The 12267-nt window shown below is 40.9% G+C and overlaps 1 protein-coding gene across 2 annotated transcripts in view; it reads left to right on the top strand.

Annotated features, from left to right (window-relative positions):
• Positions 1-3180: 3180 nt before the first annotated feature.
• Positions 3181-12267, top strand: part of adora2aa (adenosine A2a receptor a) — a 15672-nt gene continuing 6585 nt past the window's right edge. The window contains exons 1-2 of one of the 2 annotated variants that reach the window (XM_015008096.2): positions 3181-3814; positions 11352-12017. In XM_015008096.2, the coding sequence (XP_014863582.2) occupies positions 11686-12017 (332 nt within the window). In that variant the 5' untranslated portion in view covers positions 3181-3814; positions 11352-11685. Of the gene's footprint in view, positions 3815-11348; positions 12018-12267 lie in introns of both variants that reach the window. The other variant, XM_015008095.2, reaches the window with a different exon arrangement.

Genomic DNA, 12267 nt, shown 5'->3' with positions numbered 1-12267 from the left:
GGTAACACTTCCCAAAGTCATACAAGGTGTGTTGTTTTAATATTGTTACATTTTTATTGGGGCCTGCCCATAGCAATGCATAGGGAGGCAGTGACTGACTTGTGCCTGCCATGCATTGCATGGCAGGCACCTATTGTTCTACACCCAATAGAATGTCTCTTTAATATTTATTATTCTTCCATCACCGTTAATGCGGCTCGTACTGCTGCGTGCCCACCCACAAAAGTGGTATCAAATCGTGCGGCTCGATGCCGAGAAGGGAGCTATTACTTTTATTGGGGATTGGAGTTACGACGGTGACGTAAAAATCGAAAAACGAGCTAAATTTCCAACTACTGAAACGCAGAGTGTAACTGCCACCAACTGCCACTTTTTTTTATTGTGAGAAAAAGAGTGGATTTTTGACCCCAAAATAATTTTGAAATCGCTCTCATGGCCACAAAACTTGTACTAGTGGTATGAAAGTTGGTCATGAAATCGCACCGAATGCCTGCTCCGGTAAAATGTTTTCGAAATTTCTCTAGGGCTGATGGTTTTCTGTCAAGGTGCTTCAGAGTGAAATTAAGTGACAGGGTACCTTCAGGCACTCTAGCATTCATTTTCTGAAAAATTTCTGAGCTCAGCACACACCATATTTCTCTCATCACTACTATTTCTGTGAGTGACTTACAGATATGAATCGCGGTACTAAATGAGACGACAAATAGTTTTTTCATATGCTTCAAACGGTTCTTGGATTGGCCTTACGGATCCTGAACGGGAAGCAGTTGTTCGGACTGCTTTTTTCATTAAAACTGACTGTGTGTCTCATAAAGATAGAAATCCTTCTCCAGCTTTCTGTCTCACACACACAGCAGTTGGCTGAGGACCAATTGCTATAGCAACAGAATACAGAGAAAGGCAGAGCTGCTGGTTTGGACTACAAACCAGCAGCCATAACTGCCATAACTGTCTGTTACTATAGAGGAGGAGTTGGCTGGTATTCTGAACTACTTGTGCTTTGAGCATTATATAACTGATTTAACCCGATCACTATCACACATGGAATTAGTGTGGCCATTTCAAATGAAGCTTGAAAAAATTCAAAAATAAAAGCCTTTACAATTTTTACATCATGAAATTGTTCTTTTGGGCATTAGATAACTGGTTTAACCAAACCACTGTTACACATGGGATTAGTGTTGCCATTTCAAATTAAGTTTACTTCAAGTTTCAAAATAAAAGCCTGCATACTCCCCTCACGTCACCGCCGTAGGCGGTGCAATAATATTAAGCTTTTTTTATGTTTTTTTTCTCAGGATAGTGAACTGCCTTTTGCAGCAAGGCAGTTCATTAACATTAGCACAAACATTAGCATTTCACTGCCCCCCACTAGTGCACTTCCTTGCACGCATTAGCATTAGCCTTTTACTGAAAATAACCTATTAGTTAATTTTCTTACTTATTTGCCAAGTTTAGTATACTGAATGGAGTAAGTCAATGACAGAGAACATGCTAGTGATGCCCCACATGCTACTGATAGTCTTCATGTTAACATTAGCATTTTAGTTTATACAATAATTTTAACACACTGAATGGTACAAGTACAGCTTAGTCCACATGCTTCTGACTCTCCACAGGTTATTGACTACACTGAAGCTTTCTTTAGCATTAATGCTAATTTTTAGCATCAGAACGCTGGGTCCAAACTGACGGGCACACTTTGGCAGGCTCCTTAAAATTTCTGCAGGAATTTTCTAGTTTATATATACAATACTCTGACATCGTCACCTTTTTATAATAACAACACAAGTGTTTGTTTTTTTGCCAACTGTGATTTTTTAATTTCCCTTTATTTTTTTTCTTTTTCTTTTTCGCCCAAATCATCTTCTGGCAATAAAAAGGTGGTGTCTTTTTTATTATTATTATTATTTTTTTTATAACTTTTGGGCACAAAAAACAGAGAGACCTGGGTCATTATTTTAGGAGGGTGACGATATTTAAAAACTCAAAACTGGAGCCATGTGACTTGGGACATTTTAAACCTGGTGATGTTTAGACCTGCCTATTAATGTACTGCTTTCATTTAAATCAGATTTGATTTTTTTTTTTTTTTTTTTGATGGGGCACCAAAACTGGCTCCAGCCCAGGGGCCCTTATCCTTCTAAAATAGTTCCTGGTCAACAGTAAGTAAAAAAATATGGTGGTTATAGAGTACTGACATAAAACGATCTAAATGCCATCCATCCATCCATCGTCTGCTTATTCAGGGTCACAGGGGCAGCAGCCTAAGAACAGAGGCCCAGACTTCCCTCTCTCCAGCCACATGTTCCAGCTCCTCCAGGGGAATCCCAAGGCGTTCCCAGCACAGCTGAGAAACATCATCCCTCCAGCTCCTGGGTCTTTCCCGGGGCCTCCTCCTGGTGGGACAAGCCTGGAACACCTCACCAGGGAGGAGTCCAGGAGGGACCTAACCAGATGCCTGATCCACCTCAGCTGGCTCCTCTCTCCTGCAGCCTCTGCTCCGATTCACCTCTCGATCTACGGCTCCATTATTCCTCATTTTCTCAACTCCAGAGTGGAAGAGTGTCTAGTCCCTCTCAAGGAGACCGGTTCTCCTTGAGAGGAGCCAGAACCAGAAACATGCGTTGAGATGAGACCAAATGTTTCTAGCCGGAACCTCTCAACCTCACACACCAGCTCAGGCTCCTTCCCCACCAGACAGGAGGCATTTCCACGTCCTGAGAGCCGAGTAGTGGATCATCCAACCCTCAGTCACCACACCTTGCACCCGACTCCATTGGCCCCTCAAACAAGTGGTGAGCCCGTTGAGAGGGGGACCCACTTCTCCTCTTTAAACTGTGCCCAGCCTGACTCAGTGGTTTAACGCCTGGCCACCAGGCGCTCTCCAGCATGCCCCACCTCCAGGCCTGGCTCCAGAGTGGGGCCCCTGTGACCCACATTCAGGCGAGGGAACACTGTCCAATGACTGTGCTCTTCATAAGGAGTCTGACCTCCAGTTGAAGTTACAATCAGGTGTAGATAAGGATGTTCATGCGATGATGTTCATGAGTTTTGCTTTTATCATCTCAAAGCTACGTTTATATGTGGATTTTTTTCAGATGTTTTTCCTTCCACTAAACTTACCACAACTGTGGTTTACTCTCTTGGTGAAGGGTGTGAGTGACTCTGGACAACAGTCAGTAACATTTATGAATTTAAATCATGTTCTCTTAGTCTCATGTAATAAAAAAAAGTGAAACTGAATTCATAATGAATCCATATAAAGATGTGAGTTTCACTTTTTGCGCTGGATTCCTAAAATAAATGAACTTTTTTTGTATGCATTTACTGAGATGCACCTGAATGTAGAGAGAAGCAGCGACACAGCGCGTATCAGCTGGGTCAGTTTTAGTGGGAGGTGTGTGTGTTGTGTGTGTGTTGTGTGTGGTATCTACCATCATCTTTACAATGCTTTCTATGTGATCCGCCCCCGGAGAGGAAACGGCCACAATTCTGCAGAAAATGTTTTAGTGAGGGAGGGGAGAGTGAGAGACAAAGCAGAGGAAAGGCGCCATTCTCATCTTTAAGTCGTTACATTCACTGAGGCACGAGAGCAACTTCTACACAGGAAGGCGGAAACACGGACCGTTCCTTCTTCTTCTTCTTCTTCTTCTTCTTCTTCTTTTTGGTATTTAATTTATTTCCTGGACTCAGCTGCTGCATATCACTCTGAGCCGCAACTCTCCTCTCACAATTTTTTATTTATTTATTTATTTTTTATTTTCTTTTGAAGCGAGTCTCCTATTTGCTCTCTGAACGCCGCAAAGCTCCGGTAAGTCAAATTAAATTATGTTTCCATCATTCAGCTCTATAGATATTATCTCTACGGTGAATTATCTGGTTATAAATGTGGATGTTGAAGCAGCTCAACGTGATGTGTCCTCTCTGAAAGTTTGCGGGAGATACGTGTAGTGCGTGTTTTTTTGTCTTGTTTTTTTTCCCTCACCTGTGAGGTGAAAAACACGCAGGAATTTGAGGCGCTTCAGTCCGTGAAGCCCGCAGTGATGATGAGCATCTGTTCAAGGGCCACAGCTGCTCTGTGCTCCGGGGTCTGCATGTGTGTGCATGCGACTGGAACCGGAGTGGGTCCAATCTAGAAATATTTGGACATACCAGCGACCGAACTTTTTATCAATTTATATAACATGACGTGCCGGTTTCCTATAATAAAGCATAAAATGAAAAAAAAAAACAAAAAAAAAAACAGAACGTGGTTTTAGTCAATACTCTTATTTTATTTTTTACGGTTAATATTGTTTATTAACCGTAAAAAAAAAAAAAGAAAAAAAAGAAAAAAAAAATATATATATATATATATATATATATATATATTTTTTTTTTTATCTAACATTTGTCAACTTGTCATGTCTATTTCCAGTTTTATCCGCTTTTATAATTCATTTATTACTCTCTCCTACTCCTGTGCCATTCATTGGTTCCATTTATTGCACCAGGCTTTGTCATTGCTGAGACTCATTAGGTGTTTTATGAAGATATTTCTCTTGTTTATTGCTATGTTTATCCTGTGACCGGATCCAGGGCCGGATTTAAGAGATAGTGGGTGCCTGGGCTAATGCCAGCCTTGGTGCCCTGCCCACACACGTTTCTGTTGCTTATACATCCTGATCCCCGAGACGAAGCAATCCCAGACATTGGGGGTTATGTGAAAGATTTTAAAGATTTTAAAAAGTCCACAGAATGCAGTTTTTTTAGCTGCTACATTACGGCGGTCGGAGCGCCTCACTGCAAAGTAAAAAATAGGTTGATGGACGTACAATTCAGGAGAACATCTGAAGGTTGATAACCAACTTCCTGTTTTTCGCGCTGGATTCCTACACACATCCGACACACAGATACCATGCCCACGTTTAAAACAGGAGAAAGATAAACAGAGATACATTTTATTATTTATACATTTTATTATTTAGTCTTTTTTTTATTTTACAAAGAGATCTTCAAATGAAAAATGTAAGGCAGAAATTTTATTTATTTATTAATTACCATTTTGACTTTTTGTTTTCTTTCATTGGAAGTGGGACCACAAACCCAGCAACCCGTGTTCACTTTTGTTCTATCAGGACCAGTGGAATAAACAATAATTAACCCCCTCTAAAAAAAAATGTGGAAAGTGCATCCTTGAATCACCATAGCAACCACTCAGCTGTGCAGAATGCCTGGGTGGACTGAGTGGTACCTTTGAGGATGAAGTTCCTCCAATGAGCTGCAGTTTCTCCCCCACTCAGCTCCTTCAGACTAGCCAGCAGCAATTAGCAAACACCTGGTGGAACTGAGCATCAGCTGAGCTCATCATAGGAGCTACTGCTCAGTGAAACTCTGGTAAAAACGTTGCTAAAGGGTTAATCATTTCAAGATGTTAAATTTTGAAGTCAAATTTCTTTATATTTCTTTATACATATTTGATATTTGTAGCATTATTATAACAACTGAATGTAACATAGTTACTTGATTATGCTATAAAGTGACACTATATGGCTGGAAAACACATAAAAATGCCCCTTTAATGTTAACAGATGTCCATTTTTATCATCAAGTTTTTTTTCTATTGGACATTTCAGCAACAAGGCAACTGAGCATGCTTTACATTATTTTACTTCACGTTTAGAGTTATTCCACCTTATCAATGGTGGTTTCATCTTTATGGTTGAGAGACATCAAGCCAGTGAATCTGAGAGCTCTAAAGTCATTGCTTGCGGTCTCCTAGTGGTACCAGAATCGGACCTTTCAGGTGGGTAAGCTCTGCCTCAGTGACAGTCCCTGGAGTGTCTCCACTGAACTCTGTAGCTCCATTTTAGGTCAGTTTAATTCGGTAGGAAACATCGCTGTCATGGGACTGTCACTGCCGTTTCAGATATTCATAACTCCCATTATTGTCCTCTGGGATTTTTTTTTGTTTGTTTGTTTGTTTCACACTGCTGTGGCTGGAACGTACTTTCATGCAATCCATTGTGATGTTGCTTAAAACCATAAGAGACCTAAAATCAACAAGAATCTTGTCTGCAAGTCCAAAAGAATAAAAATACAAACGGATAACTGCGCCGGCTTCCAAAATAACAAGTCTGTAGAAATGATGTCTTATCCAACCCAGAGGGAAAAGTCTGACTGGGAGAGCAAAGACCTTTGAGTTCCAGTGCAGCTGTTATCTTTGAAAACCTAAAGGAGCGTTCCCTCCGAGGGAATCGGCTCTGTAAAAACAGCAACTGTCTGAAACAGACGGCTTGCAGATATCCAGGAGTCTAATTACGCCCGCTATTAATTATCCTCCATGATTCAGATCCTGCGTTCTGATAACAGCCACTTTGCTTCAAACTGAACCCATCGAGGATCCATGAAACATAGTCGCGTTAACGCAGATGTGAGCAAAATTCTGCTCCGACGGATGGAAACCGAATGTCCCGACGCACTTGAGTCAAGAACTGAACAAACAAACACAGTTAGTAAATGGTCCCTGCTGAATGTTTTTAACATTTTTTTCTGACAGATGGGGAAGAAGTCAGCGTCCGGGCGACTCCATGAATTCACTTTACTCACAAGTGCTGTGTGGTGGGGAAATAAATACCCAGATCCCCCGTTGATTATTGCTTTATAACTTTGCTTACTTATACAGCAATGAAGAGTTTCTCATTTTTATGTTAGTTTTGTTTCTCTGTGAATTTACTGACAGTAAAAATAAAAAAGTTATTAGAGCACATTATTAAAGAAGTAGGAAAATATATTTGCATGTTACAAAGTAAAATAAGTAACGGATTCTCCATCAAGACGTGTCTTATCCATGAAATCTTTGTTGACAGGCACAGTTACTTTTTCTACTGCCGGTGACCAAGTTTCCTCACGTCTCAGGAGAAATTGTCGTCCACAGAAACATTTAAAGGCTCTCTGGTTTCTTGGCTGTTGTTTGGAAAACTTACTTTTCAGTGCCCTTCACAGATTTTCTGTATGAGCGCATTGAATGGTCAGAAACGTATGGTCAGATCTGGTTAATGATGTTCTTCTTTAAAAGGGCAGTACTATGTATTTTCCAGGAAAATAGTGCCATTTTATAGCATGTTCAAATAACTATGTTATCTTCAGTTGATGTAAAAATACTGCATATATCAAATATGACTTAAAAGAAATTTCACTCTGTCTCTTTAAAAAACTCCTGCTCTTTCTGAAACTCCGCCTTCAGGAAGTCATCATAACATGGCTCCTATGTTAATATTTTAACAACATTTTTACCAGCTTTGCACTGAGAAGTGGCTCCTATAATGAGCTCAGCAGATGCTCAGGTCCAGCAGGTGTTTGCTAATTGCTGCTGGCTAGTCTGAAGGAGCTGAGTGGGAGTGACAGGAGAGAGCTGCTCTGTGAGGCAGAAGCTGGAGGAGCTTCATCCTCAAAGGCAGCGCTAGATCCACTCAGGCATTTTGCACAGCTAAATGGTTGCAATGGATATTAAAGGGCTGGATGAGACATTTAATTCTCTGACTTCACTATTAGCCTTTAAGTGACATATTTATTCTAGATTTTTGGGGTGATATTAGATCTGTTAATCTTTAAAGGAAGTTAAACTTTTGAGCTCAGCGTGGCATCAGACGTTTTTTCCCCCCAGACTCTGATTAGCAGAAGCTGGATGTCTGTGACCAGCTGTCAGACTCTGCTGAGCTAATGGGTTCTGTTCACACAGCCATCTGAAATGTGATTAATGGTTCATGCTCCTATCTGCCTCCACTGTAAATGCACCCAGAATTTATTCTCGGCAAGCTAGACTTTTTGTGGAAAGGTCATGTGACCACGTTGTAGTTATCAAATGCAGGATGGTGCGTCAGTCATTCAGGATCTGTTGTTTCCTCTTCTTCAGCTGTTCTGACGGATCCTCCACACCCGGAATCAGAACCGTGCTGATTCTCACACACGTTCAATCTGGGAACCGCCGCAGGTCCTGGTTGTCAACACAGTGTGTCTCTCCACAACACAATTGGTGCAGTGACTCCAGTCCAACAGCACTGAGTAGGTTCTGGTACTAATAAGTCACGATGAGCCCAACTTGCATTTTCGTATTTATTTTTTTAAACTTATGATAAAGGACTTTGGCTCAATCGAAACAAATACACTCTTGTGATCAGGACGGAAAAATTATGCAAAATGGCATTCAGAATGACGGTGGATCAGAATGACGGTCAACAGAAAAGGTTGACCTGTTGCTACTATCTGGTAAACATGAGGCCACGCCCCTAAGCGATCACCTTAGCTCTAGGAAACCTTGAACAAATAACTTAAGATAACAAAACGTAAAACATTTGCTTGGGCCCTCTCTCTTCAGCACCACCATGCGATTTACATTGTATGTGCACTAATGACACAATTTCAGAATTGCAGTGGTTCCAATAAAGAAGAAACACAATTAAAATCTCAGGTGAATAAGTTTGTTCACGTGATGAGCCAAAAACCAAAAATGCAGCGTCATCATCCTCCAACTACTTCCCTGACTTCTTCTTTGTGGTTTGTGCCAGTGGCAACATCCAGTTGTCGATCACATGATTCATGTGACGCAAAAAAAAAAAACACTTTTGCAAAATAAGCCAATTTTGATGGTCAGAAATGTTTTTTAACATGTTTTTTAAATTAACATGTTTCCATTAAGCAAGTTTAGTTTTGAAATGCCAAATTACAAAATTCTGAAGGAGTGGGTGAATGGAAACGCAGCCACCGACTGTGTTGTAATGTCCTTTATCATCATCATCATCATCATCATCATCGTGACTTATGGCAAAGCACAACTTTAAACACAGCTGTCTGCTGTTGTTAACGGCAACCTGCGTAAAGTCCAGCTGAGACATGGTACAGGATAACACCTGGGTGTAAAGACGGCTTTACCTTTGGTTCCAGTGATAGGCTCAGATGTTGTAGGGTTCTGCAATGCTTATTGGACAACATGGAGGTTCCTCTTGGTCTTGGCCGCCCTCACATGCCCACCGGTTCTGAACTCTGACCTGAAGAAGAATCCGGTCAGAGTTCAGCCTGATCTCTGGTTTCCAGCTGTAATCACTGAAGCTGTGTGCTGACTCTAGATCTCTAGACTCTCTAGGTCCAGAGATAATAACTTAGTTTACAAATTAATATTGAAAATATCCTCAGAGAAGGTGGCATCACACACATTTATCTGTAGCAACACATATCTCTACAATCATTTCACTGAACAAAATGTTGATTTATCCTGGGGAATTTTTCCCCGGTGGCAACCTTTCGCAGCGCGTTGCAACGTTTCGACCAACAGACTGAGCCTTTGTCTGTGCAGCAGGAAGCAGCTTTCCCCTCTGTCACCTCCATCACTTCCCCATCTGCATCAACAAGTGTTAGCTAACTGTCTGAGCTGATGTAAATCACCCTGCACTGCACTCACAAAGCTGAAAATATTCACTTCGAATCTGAAAAATCTGCAAAAAAAAAAAAAAAAAAAAAGGAAAATTACCTGCCACTTTCTGAGCCTGCATTGCATCAACTGGGTTAGCAGAGATTTTAAGAGGAGATGATTTTATATTGGTACATCTGTAAAATGAATGTACTGTAGCTTTAAAAGTGAGTTTGGTACTGTCATTTCCTCTAATAACATGATCCAATTATGTGACAAGATGTTTTGAAATTCTAAATACATGTGAACAAGTGCGACAATTCATTTTTAAATATTTTCCATGTTTGTTTTGAAGTATGTGAGTGAATAGTAAAATATCAATTAGAAACTGTACTATTATCAATACTTTATGATTATTAGAGATGCACAAAAGGAATCACATAGTTAAGTACGGAAAAAATAAGATTTTACCTAATACTTAAATGCATCAAAAAGTAATTCCCACCATTGTTGGTCTATAGATGCATTAATCAGCTACATACACAATATAGAGTATTCAGATACATTTTGGATTTAGCTTAATTAAAATCATATTCTGATGTTAGGAATTTGATGTAAACTGGTTTAATATTGTTATTCTTTCACCTTCTGCTGAATTCAAACCTGATTTATTCATCAGATAACTTTTATGTGAAATTTAAAAAAAAACAAAAAAAAAACAGAATTGGTTAAAGTCAGTGTTGTCATTTCAAACCTTAAATTAATATCATAAATGGTCACTGGCCAGAAAGAACTTCATATTTACTGAATATAGATGGGTTTTTTTTTATACAAACTGCTCTCACGTTGCTGCTCTGTTTATGAAACCACCAGCCCAGCAACCTGCATGCAAACAGCCGTTAATGGAGACCGATGTGTTTATGGATGTTTATGGATGTCAGTGTCAAAACTACGCTTAGTTTCAAAAACCTATTTGAGTTTTTACCATTTTTATGTCTGTACACACAGGACCTGCTGCCCTCTGTGGTTCCTCTGCTTTTGCTAGATAATCAAACAAAACCTTTAATATCCAGATAAACTGAGTAAATAGAAAATTCACTTTTCAAATGATTTCTTATCACATGTGAAAAAATAACCCAACTACGCTATTAAATCTCATGTTTCATGTGTGCAGAATTGCTTTAATTCAGCCATGTTGAAGTATTTTCTAAGATGAGTTGCTTTGCAGCAGTGTTAGCCTAGACTTTGACTAGTCCACCTGAAAACCTTAGTTATTTTTGTATTAGGTTTGAGTCAGAGACGTAGTACCTGGTTTGCTTTTGCGTCAAGTCCTGAAGCAGTAAAGCAGCTCAACACCATCACACTATGACCACCATGTTGTCTGCACGGCGTCCTTCTGTCTTAGCTTGATACCAAATTTAAAGGGACACACACTTTTCAACAAGTCTGATGGATAGATGCATCCTTTTCTCTCTGCAGAGGTTTTGGCTTTGGCACGTTTTACCCAGTCTGAGTCTGATTGTTGATGATCATTTGGATGTTTCTCTGGGTTTGTGACGTTCTGGTCGAGCTATGGATGAGCTCCTGTTAAGTCGTTTTTATCAGAACATTTCTGTGAATCTTGTGAATGGCTCTTATTGTAATTTCTGGAGTCCCAACACTTCTGGAAGATTTTCCAGACTGATAGACTTTCATCTGGTTTTGAGTCTTTCCAGACCCTTTGGTCTACTTCATGTTGTCAGACTGGTTCTATCAAAAGTTTTCCAAAATGACATTAATGATTATATATGAATGTTTTACGTTCAGCTAGCTTCAATGCTTTACTACTGCTTATTTCATTTTCAGGAAACTTGATGTCTGTTTTTGCCCGTAAGCTCATCTCATTATCAGTATTTAAAGTGACTTCCTGTGGAGTAACAGCACTTCCTCTTTCTGTTTTCTGTCGATATTTTATCTCTAGCAGCATGATGTTCCCATGATGCCTCTCAGCCCTTCCAGGATTCCTGGAAAAGCAGCGCGCTGATGGGAAGGAGTTGAAACAGAGACAAAAGAAGAACTTTTTATTTTTATTTATTTTTTATGTGGATTAGAGAGAGCCTCATGTGAAGCTGGATTAAACATCAGTTTTTCAGCTGTCCAGATGTGAACTTGCCCTTGCTGGAGATTTTTTTCCTTTCTTTCTTTTGGATGCTTCTGTAAGCCGTGGAGGTGAGGAGGTTTGGAGGCCGACGGGCTGCAGCTATGGACGTTGAGCGGTTCCCTCCCTCCTCATCAGCGACCTCTCGTCCCGTGTCACCATGCTCACCAGCGAGAGCATCCTCTACATCGTCCTGGAGCTGCTGATCGCCGTGTTCTCCGTCCTGGGGAACGTGCTGGTCTGCTGGGCCGTTTGCCTCAACAGCAACCTGCAGAGCATCACCAACTTCTTCGTGGTGTCGCTGGCCGTGGCCGACATCGCCGTGGGAGTCCTGGCCATCCCGTTCGCCATCGTCATCAGCACGGGATTCTGCTCCAACTTCTACGGCTGCCTGTTCATAGCGTGCTTTGTCCTGGTCCTCACCCAGAACTCCATCTTCAGCCTGCTCGCCATCGCCATCGACCGCTACGTCGCCATCAAGATACCACTCAGGTGAGCGCACTAGAGGACAATCCTGTTGGTTAGTCACTGATGTGGTGTATCGGTTTAGCTTCTGCGTCTTGACGAGCAGCTTTAAGTCGCTTGGTTTGGATTGCTGCTGCGCGTTTCTTCACCAGGACAGGACTGGTCTGTCAACCTTTCCAAACTACATGTTTTGGACAGAGGCAGGGAGCCGGTGCACGCAGGGAGTACCCACACAGAGACCAAAAAAGTATCCAAACTCCACACAGAAAAGCCCACA

This window comes from Poecilia mexicana, unplaced genomic scaffold (genome assembly GCF_051168715.1).
Source record: "Poecilia mexicana isolate PSO_F unplaced genomic scaffold, ASM5116871v1 scaffold_9, whole genome shotgun sequence".
Classification (NCBI taxonomy): Eukaryota; Metazoa; Chordata; class Actinopteri; order Cyprinodontiformes; family Poeciliidae; genus Poecilia; species Poecilia mexicana.
The sequence above is the reverse complement of the archived record's forward strand: the minus strand, read 5'-3'. Positions and strand labels throughout refer to the sequence as shown.